The sequence below is a fragment of the Erythrolamprus reginae genome, chromosome 7 (assembly GCF_031021105.1).
Source record: "Erythrolamprus reginae isolate rEryReg1 chromosome 7, rEryReg1.hap1, whole genome shotgun sequence".
NCBI lineage: Eukaryota > Metazoa > Chordata > Lepidosauria > Squamata > Dipsadidae > Erythrolamprus > Erythrolamprus reginae.
This window is the reverse complement of record NC_091956.1, coordinates 41,677,712-41,701,179: the sequence shown is the minus strand read 5'-3', so window position 1 is coordinate 41,701,179 and position 23,468 is coordinate 41,677,712. Positions and strand designations below refer to the sequence as shown.

General features: G+C 40.8%; 1 protein-coding gene across 4 annotated transcripts in view; it reads right to left on the bottom strand.

Moving 5' to 3' along the window:
* LOC139170338 (tripartite motif-containing protein 59-like) overlaps positions 1-23,468 on the bottom strand; it is a 170,566-nt gene that overhangs the window by 37,502 nt on the left and 109,596 nt on the right. The window contains exon 8 of one of the 4 annotated variants that reach the window (XM_070757394.1): positions 6,208-6,306. The exons of the other annotated variants lie outside the window; for them this stretch is intronic. Coding sequence (XP_070613495.1) covers positions 6,208-6,306 — 99 coding nt within the window. The remainder of the gene's footprint in view (positions 1-6,207; positions 6,307-23,468) is intronic. 4 annotated transcript variants of the gene reach the window in all.

Below are 23,468 nucleotides of genomic sequence, written 5' to 3'. Positions count from 1 at the left end.
CTGTGTTATATATAGTCGAGTGGATAGGTTCGGTGCTACATTCATTTAATGTCCAGTTAATATGTGGTAGGTTGAGGTCACCAAGGAAGATGATGGGGTGTGGGCAGTGGGTAGCCCACGTTAGTAGAGCTGATAATTTGTTTGCATGTGCAACGTCATAGTCAGGAGCTCTGTAGCAGAGTAAGAAGCGAATTGTGGTATTTAGGGATAGATCACCAACAATAGTTTCAGGGAGGAATAGATCCTGCGCAACTTTGATGTCTTTAATGTTTAGAGATTTTTTGTAAAATATAGCTACCCCGCCTCCTCTGCGGGATTCATGGTCATAAGATAAGATAGTTCCTTGTTGTAATAATGGAGTCTGGGTAGGATGCATTAAGCCATGTTTCACAGACAAAGATAATATCAAAGACTGAGGAGTCGAGGAGGAGGAGGAATTCTGACATCTTTTTGACTATACTTCTAGCATTTAATAATTTGCATTTGAGAATGGTTTTGTGTTGGGAGTAGGTTTTGGGTCTGGTCTGGATTTGAGTTTGTTGAAACTGATGTTGTTTCTGGCTATGTGGTTAATGGTTTTGATAAAAAGCTGTTTTGCAGGTTCATTTTTCCAGACAACTTTACAGAATCGTGGTGCCACTGCACCATCACTGAACTTGTGCTCTGGTCCATTTCTGGAAACTTCTAATATATCTTCTGGGGTGAATGACTGACAGAGTGATTTTTGTTGACGGATAATGTATTTTTGTTAAATCAGGTTCGTCATTTTCTTCAAGACTGAAGAGGATGGCATTTCGGCATTTTTGTTCTCTCTCCATTGCATCTTTGACAAGAGTAGAGATGTCAGGAGAAGAATTGGACTGTTGTTGTTTTATGGGTGGTGGAGTGGTAGAGGAAATTGGGTTTGGAGGTTTAGCGTTCAATAGTGCATGGATATCTTTTTCCATGGATAGTAGGCGTGGTTCTGTGTTTTCAATGAATGTTTGATGCGTTTTGGAGGTTGTTTTCAATGTATTGATATCTTCAGAAATGCTATTGAGGATCTCTAATTTTGTTTTCAGTGTATTGATATCTTCAGAAATGCTATTGAGGGTCCCTAATTTTGGGACACAGGTAGAACAGAAGTAGAAGAATGAAGAGTTTCCATGGAGAAAGGTGGCTATATGGTCAGTTATTTTTAGGCAAGAATGGTGTGCAGCATTTTTACAGGTTTGACATTTGGTGTATTTATCAAAATCATTTATAGTATCTTTGCATATAAAGCAGGGATTGCTGCTTGGATCTTCTGACTGAAGATTTTGAGAATTTGAAGATTTGATTGAAGACTTTTTTTTCCTGCCATGACAATTCTCAGAGATTGAGCTTTATTGTTTTATGGTGAGATGAGTTGAGGGGGAGACAATGGAAGTTTTAGGGCAGGAGAGCAGGAAATGGCTGTTTACTTTTACTGGCAATATGTTTGAAGGAACTATATAGTGGTGGAAAATCAGAGAATTTACTGTTGGGTTTAAAGTGATTCTTTCTTAATAAAGTTGGTTTGTTTATTCCTTTTATTAGAGTATTTTAGCTTCTACCAGCTCCTAGCACCATCTGGGTGTTTGCAGAGTCAAAGCTTCCTTTCTTCAGGGCTTTGAGATGCAGATTGAGATGGGCTAGGTGGGGGGGGAGCAGGGGGGGGAGAAGAACTTTTCCTCTTTAAAATTTCTTGAAACTTCTTGAAAAACCTCTTGAGGTTAATTTAAGTCTCTGAGCTTACGGTTTGAGTTTAAGCTTTGGAAGAGGGAAAGAGATTTTCTGGAGTTAAGGAGAGAAAAGTATCTGGATTCTTATACCTCAGATTCTGGCTGCTGAGATTCTTTGTTTTGTTATGGAGCAGCTGGAAGAAGGTGAGTGGAAAAAGGGTACACGTTGCTATATTTGTAGCACGCTAAAAAACTCACCGGCTCTTTGCTTTCTGAGTGATGACTGCAGTATTCAGTCGTTAGGAATTCTCCCCTCAGGATCTTTGCAATTCCTTATGGGTTCTTTGCAATCTCTTATGGCTTTTCGCTCAGAAAATCTCCCCTCCAAGGAGCTGCCACCGCCCTCTCTAGCTGTATTCAATATACATTTTTAGGTCTCCCTTTTGAATGGAGCGCTTACAGGTCCTTTTGTTCAAAAGATTATGGCTTGGTCTGTTTTTCAAAGGATAGAAGCTTGGAGGGCTGTTTACAGCTAGGTAGTTCTCACACACACTTTCTGGTAATGTTTTAAAGGTTATTCACCTCGTTCCCTAGTCTCTCTCTTGGCCCCCACAGTCCCTGGGCCATGTGGGAGGAGAGGTGAGCTCCCCAAACCAGTCAAGCTGGCATCTATTGTTATAGTCAACAAGGTCTGACCCTGGAAAGACGAACCCTGCTGGATTGCTGGAGAAGCCCACCATTTTAGGGAGTTCCTGAGCCTGGGGCTGAGGGTTACCTTCCTGTGTGTATGGCTGGATTTTCTCTTTTGAAAAGGTAGTAGAAGCCATTGGAGCGGGCGAAGATGGTATCGAGCTCATGGTACGATGTCTATACAGGATACCAGAGTACCCAGTAGTTTCGACAGATAAGCCAGTGTAGGTCGTCTTTGCTTTTTCAGAGTATCCAGTATATCTCGGATATTGGTCTGCCTTTCTTGGGATAGGATGACCATGCATGACTCTGTGTCTATGATTGTGCCTAGGTGAGCTAGGCAAGTTGTCGGGCTTAGGTGGCTCTTGTCCCAATTGACTGTAAATCCATGAGACTGGATTGTCGTTATGGTCAATTGCAAATCTCGACGTGCCTGTTCTGGAGACTTTGATAGCACTATGATATCTTCGAGATATGCCATAAGGCACACTGACTGATGCCTGAGGCTGGCCGTAAGGACATCCAGCAATTTCGTGAACGTCTGTGGTGCTAATGATAGGCCAAACGGCATTGCCTTGTATTGGTAATGTACCCCGTTCAGGCAAAAGTGTAGGAATCGTCTGTGGGGCAGATAGACGGGCAAATGGAGATAGGCCTCTTTGAGGTCTATAGACGTTAGGAAGTCCTTGTGGTGTATGGAGTGAAGGATAGAACGGAGAGAGTGCATTTTGAACCTCTTGTAATGCACATAGAGGTTCAACTGCCTTAGATTCAAAATTAATTGGCACCCCCCCAAGGACTTCGGAACCAGAAATATGACTGAGTAGAAGCTTTTCCCTCGTAGGTATGGAGGCACCTCTTTGATTGCTTCTATCTCTAAAAGATGTGTGACCTCCCTGTGTAACAACTCTCTCTTCAGAAGGTCTGTTGCCAGAGGACACGGAAGGAAGCGGTTCGGGGATAGATGCGAAAATTCGATCCGCAAGCCCTGGGACACTGTGGCAATTGCCCAAGCGTCTGAAGATGTGGTTTCCCAGGAATTTGCGAAATTCTGCAGTCTGCCACTGAGGGGGTAGAAGACTGTTGAGTCATTTGCCGCGTCTGAACCCTTTGGGGTTGGAACCTCTGAAGGGGTGACGTCCTTGTTGGTAGGTCTTGTTACGATCCGTGAAGTATGGTCTATCAGTGCGGAGGTTCCTCTGGTTATAAGACCCCTGGAAGAATGACCTCGAGCCCTGGGTGACTGTCGAGGAGGGCTCCGGGCAAAAGGGCTGCCGCCTGTACAGATGGTTAAACCGTCTTTCTGGTCATCTGTTTGACCTCGGGAGCACCTTCTTATCTTTGTCATTGATAAGAACTCCCTCTAAGGCCTCAGCAAACAATTTGTCACCTTGAAACGGTGAGGACGCCAGGCGCCACTTACGTCCGCCTGCCAGTTGTGAAGCCATATCAACCTGCGGGACAACACAGACAACGGCATTGCTCTGGAGGCGAACTTTGCTGCATTTACTGTGGCATCTGCCAAAAATTCAGTAGCTGCTAGAAGCTTGTTCAAATCCTGGTGAAGCCTTGCATCCTCCAGATTCACTCTGGATTGTATCTCCTGAATCCACAAGATGGTGGCTCGATTAAAAAATAAGACTGCCGAGGCCGCCCGCAGGGCCCAGGCTTGCATTCGATGTGTCTTAAGCACCACATTCTCCGCCTTCTTATCCTCGGCCTTTAGTCCATCTGATATTTCCGAAGGGACTAGGGCATTTGACACTAGGCTCGCCACCGGCTTGTCTATAGTTGGGGAGCCTAATAAAGTCTCCATCTCTTGGTCGAATGTGTAGAATTTATGATCTACCATTGATGGGCCCTGAGCAGCTGCTGGATTCTCCCATGGTCTCTTTATGTTTTCCAGAAAGAGCTGAGATGTTGGGATGTGCTCCATTTCCTTCTTGGGAACTACAAAAAGCCTGCCTGTTTGGGCAGTCATTGCGGTAGCTTCGGTCTGCTTCCCTTCCCTAGCCTGATCAATGGTCAGTTTAGCTTTATTAAGCAGGATCCGGAATAGGGAAGCTTTAAAGAGGCCTGTAAGAACAGGTGGTTCTGGGGCTGTTCGTCAATTGACAGATCGTCCTCTGCAACGCAGTGTGTCTCTGGGATCATCCAACGATCCAGGTAGGGATTGTGGGGCTGGGGTCGCCCAAAGATCTCTGGCCCTCGTGAGAGTAGCAACTGCCAGGGCGTATTGTTGGACACCAGCTACTACCCCATGCAAGTAAGGGGCCGGAGGCATGTTTTGCCATGTGTCTTGAGTGTTTCTCAGGCCCGCAGTGGATGGTGTAAAGGTTGCTGATGGTATCTGACCATACTGTGATACCTGGACCATTTGCGTGGGTGGTGGGAAATTAGGCCAGGCTAAAGCCTGCCTAGGTGGGTTGAAAGTCTCAGCAGTTAAAGAAGGAGCTGGTAGAAGGGGGCGCTCCAGAAACCAGTCCCTTTCTGTTGCCGAGCCTGCTACCCCTGAATTTGCGAACATGGGGGAGGCTGGCAGTGGTGTGGGCCCTGAGGTAAAGTCGAGCTGAGCTGGGGGAGCTGCGGGTGTCTGCTGCTTTTGGGCTGCTTCTAGTTGTTTCTCAAGAGTCCTTATTCTCTTCTCAGCCTCCCTAAGTGAACCTCCCTGAGAGGATTTGGACTTTGTTTTGTCCGATTGGGGCTTCTCTTTGGAGGTACTGGATCTAATGGTAGAAGTAGACTCTTCCCCTGAGTAGGCTGATGGGTCTGACATCCTTATTATTCCCCCTTTTCAATACTCACGTTAGCAGAATCAATTATTTATCTGTGCCACACCACCGATTGTAATGCAAATGGCTGTTAAGCCCTTAACACGCATGCGTGTCTCCAGGGCAGACTGATTATATTCGAGGCTATGAGCTCTACGTCAGCTCGATTAGCTTCCTCCTTTGCTTCGAGTCAACCTGGCTGCTGGAAGGTTGCCAACCACCAGGATCGTTAATTATGCCCGGCTCTTCTCGCCCTTTTATTTTCTAAAATGGCTGTCTTGCATTGCCCGGGCAACCGTAGGGACCTCTGAGGTGTTCCTTCTGTTTCCTGCCTCGATATTGGGCCCAGCCAATATTCGGCCCTATTACAGAAGGCCTGCCCCTCCTCTTTTTTAAGCCGGCTACCTTCTCGTCACGGCTTTCCATGTGTTTTTGGCTCCAAGTATGTTTGCCGGGGGGGCAGACACCCCCCCCCGACGTCAACCGCCTCCTATTGTCCGGGTGTGACCGTGGAGGTCAGTGACCCGGTCGCCCTCTCTGGCCCTGATTAATTTGGCCGAAAAGGGCCCCCCGAAGGGAATTAATGGGAGAGGGGTGGCAGACGAGAGGGTGGTACCCACAGAGGGTCTCTCCCTATGCTGAGAGGAGGAAGGCCTTGTTCCTTGAAATAACTTGGAACCTATAATATAAATAGAAAGGAATAATCATTAAAATAAACTGACTTACAAATTTAACATGCAAATGTGTTTTAATTTAAACAATACTTCAATTAGGAAGAAAACTCAAAAGTCCCTTTACTACCTAGAGGGTTAGGGGGTGGTACCTGCCTAATATTTAAATTAAACTCAGTCCCTTCCAATGAGACTAGAGAATTACCCACATTGGACTCTCCTTGCAAGTGCATTGGAGAAAATGAGGTTTGGGAGTTGTGTTTTGAAGGCAAAACCAAGGGAATAAGATAAACTACATTTATTGGCACTTCATCATTGTAGTATTTGCAAATTTTGTTTCTTCTGATTTTGTGTTTCAAAATCTAGGCAAAATAAGCCATTTCCTGAAATTACCTTTTCTGAAAAACAAAATGTATTTCTTTCATGTAAATTCTCTGCATGTAATTCATCTGAATGTACTTCACGTTTCATGTAATGTATATAACGCAACTCCTAAAATAGAAGAGGATACCATACTTATTGCAAATTTCCCAAAATAATTAACTGGTTTTATAATTATTTTCTACTAGCATTTCAGATTTATCTAAAATGTAGCAGTGACCTGACTGAACCAACTTTGGGTGATAATAAAAATCAAATTTTAATTAATAAACCAGGAAACCCCAAATCTCTACTGTAAGTTATACCCTAAGTTGAAAAAAATATTCTGGAAGGTAAGCAAGGCAAACCAATTTTATATTATTGCACCCCAAAACTACATGGAGTACTCACATAGTCAACAGGGGTCAAAACTGACTTGAAGGATTCTTTATATTACTAAGTAAATTAGACATTACGGTACTTAAATATAGATATTACTAACTCAGAAATAGCACAGTGAGCGAAGAATAAAATGATGATGATGATTATAGGGTGAATCATAATTTTTCTTTTTTCAGAATGTAATCCAAGTTATATAGGTAGTATATGTACTTCATATAAAAGATGACAGAAATGGGGAGGCTGTAATACACTGGATGGATTTGAATACCATATATATTCAAGTATAAGCCAAGTTTTTCAGCACAAAAAATGTGCTGAAAAATCTGACCTCGGCTTATACTTGAGTCACTGACCAGGAAACTCCTGCATAGCATTTTCCAAAGGCTGCACAGTTCGGATGTGAAAGGCAGGGAGGAAGGAAACCTGATGGCTCTGGCAACATGAGGCTTTTTCTGGTACGGCTGCTTCTTCTCTTGCTAGAGCCCAGCCGACAACACCGCAGCAGGCTGAACCAATCACAGCTCCTCTACGCAGAAAGGAGGCACTGGGAGAGCTGCCTGATTGGCAGCAGGCTGAACCAATCACAGCTCCTCCTCTACACAGAAAGGAGGCACTGGGGGAAGGGGCAGGAGGGTTAAAGAGACTTTCAGAAGGAAGGAAAAGTGGATGAAAACACAATCTTTCTTCAAGGGGAGCAGCTTCAGGTGACCATGGCTTTCTCTCCTGCTCAGAAATATAAGTCCCTTCCAGCAAGCCAGCAACATATTTTACAAGTAAAATAAGTTACCCATTTAAATTTAATTCATTTCTAATAACAGAAGGGGTACTGTACTTTTGTAATAAAATGTTGCTTCAAATGGGGATAACTCTATGTAATTAAACTTTTTCTTCCAAGTATACTTATCATACCCAAGAGGATTGTTAGTGTTGACTTGTTTAAAACAATACAAAGGTTAGAATAATATAATAGTATGGATTTTGGCATTAATCATTTGTTCTACATAATTAATATGAATAGATTTACCTTTTTTTTACAGTGTGGTTTCTCCTTATGCAAGATAAATATCATGTAGAAGATTTTACAATTAATGATTAACGCTGAAATTGTTATTTACTGATCTATTGAGATAGTAATTATTTTAACTTATGAAATATGTTTTATATGGAAAATCTGAATATTTATCATATGGAAGTTTGATCTAAGCAATTATTTTGAAATAATATATGAAATCCCGATTATTAAGAAAATTGTAATGATATTGTAATGAAGATTAAGATAACAGGTTTGACTACATTCCTAAAGATATTTTAAGAGGTTTTTTGTTATGATAAAAGAAGGAATTAAAAAAAATATTTAGGAAGGGAGGAAGAAGTTGGCCCAAAAATGGAAAGGTGCAAGAAATAAAAACCATTTTGGAAGGAAAAGTTACATCATCATCATCATCATCATCATCATCATCATCATCATCATCATAACAACAACAACAACAACAACAACAACAACAACAGAGTTGGAAGAGACCTTGGAGATCTTCTGGTCCAACCCCCTGCTTAGGCAGAAACCCTACAGTACTTCAGACAAGTGGGTATCCAACATCTTATTAAAAACTTCCAGTGTTGGAGCACTCACAACTTCTGGTGGCAGGCTATTCCACGGATTCATTGTTCTAACTGTCAGGAATTTTTTCCTTAGTTCTAAGTTGCTTCTCTCCTTGTTTAGTTTCCACCTATTGCTTCTTGTTCTGCCCTCAGGTGCTTTGGAGAATAGGTTGACTCTCTCTTCTTTGTGGCAAACCTTGAGATATTGGAAGACTGCTATCATGTCTCCCCTAGTCCTTTTTTCATTAAACTAGACCAGTTCCTGCAACCGTTCTTCATGGGTTTTTTTAATTCTCCTACAAAAGCAATTTTAAGAAGCTACAGTAGAAGAATATTCCATTTTATAAGTTACCAGTAGCCACTGCATTTTCCACCCTAGGCTTATACTCGAGTCAATAAGTTTTCCCAGTTTGGGGGGCAAAAGTAGGTGCCTCAGCTTATAATCAGGTCAATTTATACTCAAGCATATATGAGTAATCTGACTTTTTTGTTTTGAATAACCTGGTTTTTACATGACAATAAATTACCGGCTTCATTTAACAATTGACACAGAAGCTATAACACACCTTTGAAATTAGTGAGTGATTGTATAATCCAGCAACGTGTTAAAGTAGTTTGCCCACCTATTCCAAATCCTCATCACTCACCAATTATGTGTCAGTTTACCACTGTAGTTCAACTTCACAGGATTCCCTTTGAACAACTAAATGAGAAGGACCAACACACTTCCAACAAAACCAACATCTCAGAGGAGCAAAACAGAATTAACCCCATTCCCAAGGTAGCAAACGGCTGGACACATGTCACCCAAAGAAGAAAAAAACCAACCAATCCAAAACCTCTACCAATCCAACCCACCTCCTCCCAATCCCACTGCCTACAAGCAACAAATATACAATACTCCTGGCACAAGAAAACCAACCAACACCTGACAAGGAATCATCAAGAACCAAGCACAAAAACACAGCACCACCAAACGCCTCCACAACGAAAGCTAGCCCCCACCTCCCCAACCCAACCAAAAAGAAAAGGAGACTGCTGGTAATTGGAGACTCAATTCTCAGGGGAACTGAACCTGCCGTCTGCAGACCAGACAATCAATCCAGAGAGGTGTGCTGCCTCCCGGGAGCCAAAATCTCTGACATAATGCAAAATCTTACTAAAATATTAAAGCCTACTGACTACTACCCCCTACTGGTGATCCATGCGGGAACAAACAACACAGGGAAAGACATGGATCAAATAATGAAAGACTATGATCACTTGTGCAACACAGTCAAAAAGACAGGTGCACAGGTTGTTTTTTCCTCCATTCTACCCACAAAAGGACGACACCCAGCCAGGGAACGTAAAATCCCACAAATAAACTACTGGCTAAGGAGATGGTGTCGCCAAAACAACTTTGGTTTCCTCGACCACGGCCTACCATACCTCCAAGAAGGGCTTCTAGCAAGAGACGAGCTACACCTCTCCAGAGCTGGGAAGAACTTCCTAGGAAATCGACTTGCCCAACTTATCAGGAAGGCTTTAAACTAGATCCAAGAGGGGTGGGTGACCAAACTAAGGGACTGAATAATGAACAAAATAAGGAAGGGGAACAAATCAAGCCCACAAATAAATCAGAGGATACAAAATATCCACCCAGAATCAAACACAAACACCTAAAATGCCTGTACACATATGCACAAAGCCTGGGGAACAAACAGGATGAACTGGAATTACTAATACTTGAGGATGACTACGATCTAATTGGAATAACAGAAACCTGGTGGGACAAAACACACGACTGGAACACTCAGATAAAGGGTTACAGCCTCTTCAAGAAAAACAGATCAAACAAGACAGGAGATGGAGTTGCACTATACATAAAAGACCACTACACTGCTACATCCAACTAGAGAAGATAACCCCCTAGAAAGTATATGGGTCAACATAAAAGAAAAGAAGTGCAACATTACTATAGGAGTATACTACAGGCCATCAAACCAAACTGATGCAATGGACAACCTCTTTACAAGCTAACTAACAGAAATATGCAATAAGCACAGCACAACAATAATGGGTGACTTTAACTACCCCGACATTAACTGGAAAACAAACTCGGCACCAAGTGGAAAGTCTGATAGAGTTCTCACCAGTCTCGCTGATAACTTTCTAACCCAAAAAGTGGAAACAGGAACCAGAGGGACTGCAATACTAGATCTAATACTAACAAACAGGGAAGAAATGATTGAGGAAATCGAAATAGAAGGGACGCTGGGTAATGACATTCTAAAATTCAACATACTGCAATCACTAACTGCTGTACCCAACACCACTATAGTCCCAGACTTGAGAAAAGTGGACTTTAGCAAACTCAGAGCGAACCTGGAAAATAACCCCTGGAAGGAACTATTTAAGGGTAAAACCACACAAGAAGCCCGGGAGGCTCTAAAAAACACTATCATAGATGCCCAAAACAATACAATCCCTATAAAAAGGAAAAACAGGAAAACTAAAATGAAACCAGCATGGCTAAACAAAGATCTCGCAGACAACATAAAAGAAAAAAAAGCCAAATACAAAAAATGGAAAGAAGGACACATAACCAAGGCGGAATATCAGCAAACAGCCAGAACCTGCAAAAAAAAAATAAGAACAGCAAAGGCCCAACATGAACAATACCTTGCAACAAAAACACTATGTAACATAAATTTTGTTCCCAGCTTTTAAATGTTATATTCCAACTGCTTTTACCTAAAACAAATTAAAAACTGCTTACATTCAACATAAACTTCACTTTTGTGACCACGGCAACAAAAATTATGCATTTTTACTATAGGAACAGACGATTTTGCATCTTTATTTATTTATTTATTTATTTATTATTTATTTATTTATTATTTGGATTTGTATGCCGCCCCTCTCCGAAGACTTCTAATCTTCTCATTTATACAGTCAGACTAAGAACACTATATGCATTGCAAATTTACACAGATTACCAAAAACTGTTCAGAAGTTTTCTGAGATTTACGACTATACTGCAAATCAGTTTCACGAATCAATCCCCAAATATAGTCGCCCATCATGATTTCGTTATATTGTCCTTGGTAACGGCATTCAAAGTTCATAATGTCCTGGTGAAAGCGCTCACTTTGCTCCTCTGAGTAAGCTCTCTTTGAAATTATCAAGATAAGCATTAAGGATATGGATTTTGAGTGACATCCTGCAGCCCATTGCAGCATAGTTCTTTATCAGAGTCTGAACCACTTGTACAGTTTTCATCTTTATGATTGCCTAGGAAGCCATGAACCACTGCGACAAAACTGTTCCAAGCTGCTCTCTCCTTCCTATTCAGCTTCTTGGGAAATTCACTGCACTCTATGATCTTCTTGATTTGTGGTCCGACGAAGACATCAGCTTTTATCTTTGCTTCAGACAGCTTAGGGAAAAGATCTTGGAAGTAATTGAAAACTCTCGACTCCTGTTTTTAAATTAAAATTTTATTATTTTTCAAAAGACAAAACATCACAAACAAACATAAAAAACCAAACAAAACAGAAAACATAAATTGGAGCTACAATCACTCCGCTCAAAATAGAAGTCTTCATAATACAAAAAGGAAAAACTATTGTTAATTAGATCAATTCAGAGGAATAAAAAATATCTATTACATTTCTCTATTTGAAAACATTTTAGAATGGTAAATTCAAATATTTGTATAATTCATGAAGCATTTTTTTTATTCAACCAAGTATAAATCCTTTCCCAAATTTTATAAAATTCTGATTCTTCTTGATTGTTCAACCGCCTCATCATTATTTCCAGCTCTGCACATTCTATAATTTTCCTGATTACCTCCTCTTCTTTAGGGACATTGATTTCTTTCCATCTTTGTGCAAATACAATCCTGGCAGCTACTACAATATGGGTTATTAAATAGTAATTTTTTTTGTATTTACAATTTGTAATACAATTTGTAGTAAGAAAAATTCTGGGGTTTTCCTAATTTCCTGTAGGGTGATTTCTCTTATCCAACTTTCTACTTTATTACAATAAAGTTTGGCTTTTTGGCAAGTCCACCATTGATGATAATAAGAACCAATTTCTTTTTTACATTTCCAACAATTAGGCGGTGTATTTGGAAACATTTTAGAGAGTCTTTTGGGGGATAGATGCCATCTATAAAACATCTTAATCTGATTTTCTTTGAAAGAAACTGATTTAGTTATTTTCCAGTTATATGTCCAAACCCTTTCCCACGTATCTAAATCTATTTCTCTTCCAAAATTTCTACACCAACAAATCATATTGTCTTTTAAAATTAAACCAACGGTTTTAGAACTAATCTGATATTTGTATGCTTTCCCAATCAATGTCCCTTGATTTTTTAATTAATAATTTCCCTAAAACATTATTCTCTTTTCTAAATATATACGTTTTTACGTCTTTTTGAAATCTAGACTGGATCTGGGCATATTGCCACCAATCCATTGTTACTCCTGCTTCATGTAATTATAATCAGTTTTCAATTCATCTAATATATCCTTATATTTCCATATCTTTCCTTCTTGTAATAAATTAGGGTGGCATATCACTTCGATTGGGGAAATCCATTCTGGAATTGTTAAATAGTGATCTTTTCTTATGTCGATCCATCCTTCCAATAATGACTTTCTAATTATATGTCTCTTGAAATATGAGTGGGTCTTATGCTTATCATACCATACAAAAGCATGCCAGCCTATCATTAAATCATGGCCCTCCAAATTCAGTAATCTTCTATTTTCCAGGGTTACCATTCCTTAATCCATGATAGGGACGTAGCATGGTAATATAATTTCCAATTTGGGAGGGCAAGCCCACACCTCTCTCTAACATCTTCTAATGCACTTAGTTTTATTCTTGCTTTTTCCCTTGCCATATAAAATTTTTAATAATCTTTGTTAATTCTTTGAAAAAGTTTCCCCCAGGGTTAATTGGAATTACTTGGAATAGAAACAATACTTTGGGCACAATATTCATCTTAATTGTAGAGATTCTTCCAAGTAAAGATAGTTGTAAGTTATTCCATATTTCTAAATCCTTTTTAATTTGACCTAAAATTTTTGTATATTTATAATTTTTAAAAACATAGATTTAGCTGTAATCCAAATACCTAAATACCTCACTTTGTTTGTTATTTTCATATTTGTCAGGTTTTCCAGTTGTTTTTTCTGTAATTCTGTCATATTTTTAATTAACAGTTGCGTCTTGCTTTTATTGATTTTCAAACCTGCCGCACTCCCAAATTCTTCTATTAAATCTATTAAATTTGGTATTGAAGTCAGGGGGTTTTCTGTAATGAAGACAACATCATCTGCGAATGACTGGACTTTGTAAGATTCTTTTTTAATCTCTAACCCTTTAGTATTTGTATTTGTTCTTATTTTTATTAACAGAGTTTCCAATGTTAAAATAAATAACAGGGGCAAGAGGGGGCAACCCTGTCTAACCCCTCTTTGTATATCTAACCTTTCTGTTTGGTCATTATTTAATATAATTTTGGCTGTTTGATTCGAGTATATAGCATCTATTAAATTAATAAATTTAGTGCCGAATTTCATTTTGTTTAATTGTAATTTCATAAAACTTCAATCTACATTATCAAAAGCTTTCTTTGCGTCCAGAAAGACCAACGCCATTTGTTTTTCTGCATGATATTCATAAAATTCCAATGTACCCGTATATACTCGAGTATAAGCCGACCCGAGTATAAGCCGAGGCACCAATTTTTGCCACAAAAACTGGGAAAACGTATTGACCCGAGTATAAGCCGAGGTTAGAAAATGCAGTGGCTACTGGTAACTTATAAAAATGGAAAACAATAAAATTACATTAATTGAGACATGTTTTAGAATATTTATTTTAAAGAAAACCAGTAAACTAGCTCTGTAAATTTAAAAGAGGGTAAACAAATTAACAATATTAACAATAAATTAAAAAGTAAAAAAAGTAGCTCGATCAGCAACAAAGCTAAAACCTTCAAAACTGGATTCCTTCTCATCATTAATTGGATTTACATTATTGTTCTGTTTTTATATATGCTGTGAGCCACCCTGAGTCCTTGGAGAGGGATGGCATACAAATCCAATTAAATAAATAAACAAACAAACAAATAAATAAATAAGTGTATCCAAAGAAGAGCTTCAGCATTAGCTGCTGTGAGGTTATCAGCATAGAAAACCAAATAGATAGATAGATAGATAGATAGATAGGTAGATAGATAGATAGATAGATAGATAGATATAGATAGAAAGATAGATAGATAGACAGACAGACAGACAGATAGAAAAATAGATAGATAGATAGATAGATAGAAATAGATACAGATAGATAGATAGATAGATAAAGAAAAATAGATACATAGATAGAAAAATAGATAGATAGAAAGATAGAAAAATAGATAGATAGATAGATAGATAGAAATAGATACAGATAGATAGATAGATAGACAGACAGATAGATATAGATAGAAAGATAGATAGACAGACAGACAGACAGATAGAAAAATAGATAGATAGATAGATAAGATAGAAAAATAGATAGATAGAAAAATAGATAGATAGAAAGATAGACAGATAGAAAAAGAATTCCTGTCTAGCTCTGCCTCATAACATATTATTAGATCCTATCCAAGCAAGGACAGCAACTACCACAAAATACCATTTTTTAAACAGTTTAAATCCATGCACACACACACACACACACACACACACACACACACACGACTTCACCGGCTTCCCATTGCTTTTTTCCCCTCTCGGTTGGAGCAAATGGCTGCCTCCTTTGCTTGAGCCAGGGAGAGGAACTGCGGCCTGCGAGAGGGGACAAAAGCTGGTGCCTCCTCGCTCTGGCTCAAGCAATGGCGCCCTCGTGTGGTGACTTTGTCAATGACCCGAGTATAAGCCGAGGTTGTGTTTTTCAGCCCATTTTTTGGGCTGAAAAACTCGGCTTATACTCGAGTATATACGGTATTTATAATTGTCCTCAAATTATTTTTCATTTGTCTACCCGGCAAAAATCCATTCTGATCTTCGTGAATAATTTCATTTAAAAAAAATTTAAGTCTAAATGCATAAATAGAGACAAATATTTTGTTATCTACATTTAATAAATATATTGGTCTATAATTTTGTATTTTATCCTTCTCTGTTCCAGGCTTACGTATTAACATTATTAAGGCTTCCAACCATGATGTTGGATTTTACCATCTGTAATAATCTTATTAAAAATCTCTAACATATTCAAAGTAAGTACATTGCTATCTAGTTTATAGAATTCAGCAGGTATAGCATCTGGGCCAATAGCTTTATTGTTGTTTTTGGTTTTTCAGAGTTTGTTGTAATTCTGCCATAGTAAATGGAACATTAAGCCTTTTTTGTTGTTCTTCTAATGGTGGTAAATCTATGGAATTTAAAAATTTAGAAATATCTTCTTTTATTTCTTCTTTTTGATATGAATTTTTATAAAATTCCACCTCTATTTCCTTCTTTTTATCTGTTCTGTGTCTTAGTGCTCCTTTACTATCTTCCAGTTTCTTTATCATTTTAGATTCTCTATGTTTCTTAATTTAAAGGCTAGCCATCGTCCCGGTTTATTTGCGTGTTCAAAATACTCCTGTTTTGCTCTTTTAATTTTTTCAACTATTTGTTCTCGTTCGATCAAATTCAAATCCATTCTCCTTTTTACCTTATTATCCATATGAGTCACTTTGTAGTACTGTTTCTAAATCTTTTAATTCTTTCTCTAGTTGTTGATGTTGTTTCTTTTTTTCTTTCTTTTTTTTTTTTTTTTTTTTTGCAGTATAAGAAATCGTCAAGCCCCGAATGTAAGCCTTGGTTGTATCCCATAAATTTTGTGGGGTTGTTTCTGAATTTTATTAATTCTAAAAAAAGTTTCTAATTCTTTTTCCATCCATTCTGCATATTGAGGATCTCGTAAAATGTTTCTATTCATTTGGCAATTAATTTGTTTCTCACTTCCTTTCCAAAAAAATACTAACGGGTTGTGATTTGCCCAACTATTTGTTTCTATTTCGATATCTTTAATATATTCAGAAGTATGTGCTAAAGCCCAGGCCATATCTATTCTAGTCCAAATTTTATGTTGGTTTGAATAAAAAGTATACTGTTTAGTTAATGGGTGTCGCTCATGCCAAATATCTTTCAATAATAATTCTGAGCTCATTTTCCAAAATGTCATTGGTAGAATTGTTTTCTTTTTCTTCTTTCTTTTTACCAGAGTGTTCCATTGAACTATTAGGAATAGCATTAAAGTCACCCACTATAATCATTTTCTCAATTGCCAATTCAATTATTTTATTGTGTAATTTTTTATAAAATTCTTTTTGGTTTTCATTCGGTGCATAGATGGATACAATGACGAGAGGTTCCTGTTTTAGTTTCAATTGTACAATTAGAATTCTACCGTCTTGGTCACTATATATAATCTATTGATTCATCTATATACACTGCAATGCCTCTTTTTTTCTGATCAGCTAAGCTAGTAAAAATTTTCCCTATTTTTTAATGTGCACTTCTTGCAATATGATTATTTTCGTTCTTTGTTTTTTAAGTTTAGCAAACATTTATTTATTTATTATTTATTTATTAATCAGATTTGTATGCCGCCCCCCTCCGCAGACTCGGGGTGGCTCACAGCAATAATAATAAAATGTAAACAAATATAATATTTTAAGTTAATTTAAAACCCCAATTTAGAAACCAATCATACATACTAGCATACCATGCATAAATTTTATAAGCCTAGGGGGAGGGAAAGTATCAATTCCCCCATGCCTGACAACAGAGGTGGGTTTTAAGGAGCTTACGAAAGGCTAGGAGGGTGGGGGCAACTCTGATATCTGGGGGGAGTTGGTTCCGAAGGGTCGGGGCCGCCACAGAGAGGCTCTTCCCCTGGGTCCCGCCAAACGACATTGTTTAGTTGACGGAACCCGGAGAAGGCCAACTCTGTGGGACCTAACTGGTCGCTGGGATTTGTGCGGCAGAAGGCGGTCCCGGAGATATTCTGGTCCGGTGCCATGAAGGGCTTTACAGGTCATAACCAACACTTTGAATTGTGACCGGAAACTGATCGGCAACCAATGCAGACTGCGGAGTGTTTGTGTGACTTGGGCGTATTTAGGAAAGCCCATGATAGCTCTCGCAGCTGCATTCTGCACGATCTAAAGATTCCGAACACTTTTCAAAGGTAGACCCATGTAGAGAGCATTACAGTAGTTGAGCCTCGAGGTGATGAGGGCATGAGTGACTGTGAGCAGTGACTCCCGGTCCAAATAGGGCCGCAACTGGTGCTCCAGGCGAACCAGGGCAAACGCCTTCCTCGCCACAGCCGAAAGATGATGTTGAATGTCAGCTCTGGATCAAGGAGGACGCCCAAGTTGCGGACCCTCTCTGAGGGGGTCAATAGTTTTTCCCCCCCAGGATAATGGACGGACAGATGGAATTGTCCTTGGGAGGCAAGACGCACAGCCACTCTGTCTTGCCTGGGTTGAGTTTGAGTTTGTTGACACCCAGCCAGGCCCCAACAGCCTCCAGGCACCGGCACATCACTTCCACTGCTTTGTTGACTGGGCATGGGGTGGAGATGTATAACTGGGTATCATCGGCATATTGATGATACCTCACCCCATGCCCTTGGATGATCTCACCCAGCGGTTTCATGTAGATATTAAATAGCAGGGGGGAGAGGACCGACCCCTGAGGCACCCCACAAGGGAGAGACAGAGAGGTAGGAGGAGAACAACTGGAGAACAGTGCCTCCCACTCCCAACCCCTCCAGCCGGCGCAGAAGGATACCATGGTCAATGGTATCGAAAGCCGCTGAGAGGTCAAGAAGCACCAGGACAGAGGACAAGCCCCTGTCCCGGGCCCGCCAGAGATCATCCATCAATGTGACCAAAGCAGTTTCCGTACTGTAGCTAGGCCTGAATCCAGACTGCTGAGGACCTAGATAATCGGCATCTTCCAAGGACCGCTGGAGTTGGAGCACCACCACCTTCTCAACAACCTTCCCCATAAAGGGAAGGTTGGAGAATGGACGGTAGTTATTAAGCACGGCTGGGTCCAGGGAAGGCTTCTTGAGGAGGGGGCGCACAAGTGCCTCCTTATAAGGAGCCGGAAAGGACCCCCTCCCCAAGGAGGCATTGATAATCTCCTGGACCCAGCTCCGTGTCACCTCCCTGCTGGCCGAAACCAGCCAGGAGGGACATGCATCCAGTAAACAGGTGGCGGAACTCACAGCTCCAATGGCCTTGTCCACTTCATCAGGTGTCACGAGATCAAACTCTTCCCAGACAGGTGGACAAGTACGTGCCCCAGTCACCTCGACTGACTCGTTGTCAGTCGACTCTGTATTCCAATTGGAGTCGAGGTCTGCTCGGATCCGAGCGATTTTATCAGCAAAAAACGTGTTAAAATCCTCGGCACTACTCTGCAAGGGCTCCCCAACTCCCCCCTGATTAAGAAGGGAGTGGGTCACCCTAAACAGAGCGGCCGGGCGGGATTCCGCTGATGCAATCAAGGCGGCATGATACGCGCATCTTGCCGCCTTGAGCGCCACTTTGTAAGTCTTAACGTGAGCTCTTACAAGTGTTCGATCGGATTTGGACTTACTCTTCCTCCATCGCTTCTCTAGACTTCTCTTCTAGCATTTCAACTCCCAGTGCTCCTCGTTGAACCATGGAGCTCTATGGGGTCTAGTGCCGCGGAGAGGTCGCAACGGCGCAATTCGGTCAAGAGCCTCCACTGCAGCCTTGTTCCAGGCCTCAGCCAGAGACTCTGCCGAACTGTGTACGAGTGTATCTGGAATAACCCCTCTGGATCCATCAGGCGTCTGGGGCGGAACAGCTTAATCGGTTCCGCCTCCCTGCAGGGAAGGATTGGAGCCAGGAAGTCAAACTGCAATAGAAAATGGTACGACCATGACAAAGGCAACACTTCTAAGCCCCTTAGTCTCAGACCATTACTCAGTTGCTCAGAGAGGAATACCATGTCGGGTGCGTGCCCCCCTTGTGAGTCGGACCCTGTACTACTTGGGTCAGGTCCATGGCTGTCATGGTGGCCATGAACTCCTATGCCAGTCCAAAGGTTTCGCCGAGCGACGGCAGGTTAAAGTCCCCCAAGACAATAAGTCTGGGGAACCCTACCGCCAACCCGGCTACCTCCTCAAATAGCACAGGAAGGGCTTGTGACACGCAGCTGGGAGGCAGGTATGTGAGAAACAAGCCCACCTGAACCCCTAAGTCCAACTTCACCAGGAGGGACTCGCAACCCACAATCTCTGGAGCAACGAGTCTACGTAAGCCAAGGCTCTCCCTGGCTATAATAGCCACTCCTTCCCCCCCTTCCCTGGGGTCAAGACTGATGCCATATCTGAAACCCGGCTGGGCAAATTTCAGAGAGAGGAACTCCTCCCTCTGGGCCCAGCCAGGTTTCAGTTACACATGCCAGGTCGGCCTCCTTATCAGGATCAGATCCCGGATGAGGAAAGCTTTATTTACCACCGACCTGGCATTAAGTAGCAGCAGCTTGAGCCCAGGGCCAGAATTACACTCATCGCCAGTACCCAGGATTGGGTTCACAGAGCCGGAACAAGGGATCGTTATTAAGCAGCGATCTCTCTTTCCCCTGGAATGGCTAGCTCTGTGGCCCCCACCATATCTGCCTCTCCCCAGCAAGACCGGAATATTCCGACCCTCTACCACCCCAGATATCGGTGCCCCCTCCCCTCCTGCCTTTCCAGTGTCAGGTAGGCTAAATCAAATCATTCATAGCATTTCCATTTATTTCATCCATACCAAAGTCCCACCCAGCCCACCCATAGCAATCATTCATTTCATACATATCATCATACCCACCTCAATAATTCATCAGTTTTAAAAAACCCTTCTAATAAATTAGCTAAAATGTTAATTATTAAAAACTCCATATAAATTCAATTAATAAAACAGTATAAACATCAATTACACTAATAGGATACCAATTAACACTAAGTTATTCTCAAGATCATAATAGAATAACATATAATTATTAAAAGATCATTAAAGTTATAAAGTGCTAAAGTTATAGAGTGCAAAAAATGATTAAATTGATTTTCCATCAGGTCAGCAATACAGCACCAGTTCTAAAAAGTGAGTTCTGGAGAGAAAAGTTCAATGACCAAGGAGATGTCCTAGCATATTGTTCTTCAGGATCTTGGGATCTTTGGTGCCAGCCACTGCCACTGGCTGGCACTCTCAGGTCTTTCTCTGGATCCACAATCACTTTTGCTCCTCTGCTCTTATGGTATTTCCAAGTCTCCAGTCCCTGTACAGTCTTATATGATTTTAATACTCAGATTTAATTTCTTTTTCTTGGATTATTTAACCCATTCACGTTGATAGAATTTTTTTTCATGTCAACCAACTTAACTATTTGTAATATTTCTTGGTATCTTATCTTTGTGCTCTCACAATCTACTGCTTAAAATCAATTCTTGTTGTATTTGAGGTTGTTTTCTTCTAGCACCTAGAGATTCCTCCTTCTCCTGGCTGGTAGCCCCCAACTCCTCTCCATTCCTTTGATACCTTCCTTGCGCAGTTGTTTAATTCTGTTCAGGCCACTTTCTTCAAAAACGTATTTGGCGTCAAGAAAAATACGTATGGACTGAGATTTCAAAATATTATAGAAGAAAAGGATGAAGACTTAGGTTCAAAAATGGCAGAGATAATAGGAAATATTCTACAGGTTGATCCCCTGGAGGGAGGAAAAGAAAATTAACAATTCATTCTATTCTTAACAGTAAACCAAGAAAAAAGGAGTACAATAATAGGAAAGAGAGAAGAAAAACAACTAAATATACTTAAGCTATGTTTTCTGTCCAGTTCTTTTTAATTCCAAAAATTTCGGTTAAGTCCTTTCTTTCCCTTTATTTAGTCCTTAGGTCTCAAACTTATATCAAATAGACAGACAAAGAGTCAAACAATCTTCCACTATCAAAAAAGAATCTTCAGTTGTAGTCCGATATAGGAATTCAGTCCAATTTTTATACAAGTCATCCAAGAATTATATTTTCATATTGTCCAATATAATCCAAATATGGTTCAATTTCACACAAATTAATCCTCTGCAGTCCGGTCTTCTCTGTTTACTCCAACAACATAAATCCAATTATAATGTCCAATTAGAATCACCAAAGATCAGTTCTCCAAATCAAATCTTCTGTTCCACTGTATTTGTTTAAGCCTTTCCTTGTCTTTATACTTCACATCACAAACTTCCTTCACACTGTCTCTTTAAGGCCAAAATAACTTCAACAACGTATGATCAACAAAAAAACAACAGCCAATTTATCAAAATTCAAATCCTGCTCCCCTAGATCTTGTATAAAGAAATATTCTCTATTCTTTCCGGGGATAGGATTACCGAAAAAATGAAGCAATTTAAACAGTTCCTTTGTTCTTGCAGTGTGATCGCAAAAAAAAAGCAAGTTCCGGTTAGTAATTTTCCACTCATACGGGCTATCAACTCTGACAGCTTTTCTTATTTTGCCTTATTTCAGTAACGATTTCTTTAAACAACTGATCTTGTGGAATCTATAATCTTTTTCTTATTTCTTTGTTCTTTTACCTTGTCTTCACCTCTGTTGATCCGCTTTCTCCGATCAACTTCTTTTTAGGATATTTTCCCTTCCTTCTACATGGTCGCGCTGCTATGGCCAGGCTCCAGCCATAACTGGAGCCTGGTTTTTGTTTCCTGGAGCTGCGGGGCAATCCCTTCCCTTCGGGGCAGTGGTGCTCTACACCTTGGAATCCAGGAGACCCCCTGTTCTCGGATCAGACACTCCAAGTCCGATCAGACAGCGAAATCGCAACCTCCAGGAAGAAAAAGGAGGTTCATGGACGGAGCTCTGTCCCCTACCTCCCGTCAGAGTGCTGCCGCCACCCGGAAGTCTCGACTCCTTATCTAGAGCCCTGACAAGTTGTTTTATGAGCCCCAACCTGATGTGTAGTGCTGACATCAGCACCTTGCATGGGTCCACCAGTGGCTCCCACATTACATTGTTCTTCCCCACAGTGAACTCTGTCCACTGAGGCCAGTCCCGCCTGTGGTAGTGCGCTTCAGTATCCCAGCTGTCCCAAAGGCAAATAAAGCAAGGATACTTAGTAAAACCACCTTGGAGGCCCATCAGGAATGACACCATTTTGAAATCTCCGATAACTTCCCAGCCGTACTCATCACACTTCAAGGCACCTAGCAACATCTTGACACTGGTGTATTCCTCTTTCAGGTGCACCAAATGAACTACAGGAAGAGACGGATACTTGTTCTCATTGTGAAGCAGCACGGCTTTGAGGCTCTTGCATGAGCTGTCTATGAAGTGGCGCCACTCATTCGGGATACAGGTGATACCTATAGCCTCGAATAGACTGGCCACATTGTTGCAGAAGCACAGTCCATCTTGATGACTGAAGAAGATGGAAAAAAATTGGTGATGCTTCCTCTGATCTGTGACTTGGTCACTTTCATCTAATAAGTTCCATTGCTTGAGCCTTGATGTCAGAAGGTCAGTGTTGGACTTGGTGAGACCAAGGTCTCTGATCAGACCGTTGAGGTCTTTTTGGTTAGGGTAGTATGGCTTCTGCTCCTCATCTGCATATGAAAAGAAATCATGATCTTCAATGTCTTCCTCGGTGTCTGACCTGCTGCTCTCTTTTGAAGGTGGTGTAGCTCTGTCTGGAGGTGTTGGTACAGGAAGTTCAGGGCAGTGTGCTACTGGGGCAATAGATGAAGGAATGTCAGGATACGTTACAGGCGGTGCATTTTTGCCAGTGCGACGTTTGGAAGGGTCCACCATGCTGTTGAGTGATCAGTCAGTTCACACCAAATTCTTTGGATAGCAAAATGCATGGCTCTCTTCTCTCCCCTGTATCAACCTATAAGCAAACAAAATAAAATTTGGATTGAGAATTTGATTTAGGCCTATTTCACACTAATGACTAGTGATATTTAAAATATTAACACAGTTAATCTGCTATTTAAGAGAGTAGCATTTATCCACTTACCTTCAAGAGTTTTCTTGCAGTGCTCACATGTGAAATGAGGAGCCCATGGTTTGTCTTGGTCACCAACAAGCATACCGAAGTATGCTTTGTAAGCCTCACACATCTTAGCAGATGCTTCCACAGAGCACTTTTTCGCTCTTGTCTTTATAAACTGGCCACATATGTAGCAAAATGCGTCTGCTGGATGTATGCAACCTCTTGATGCCAT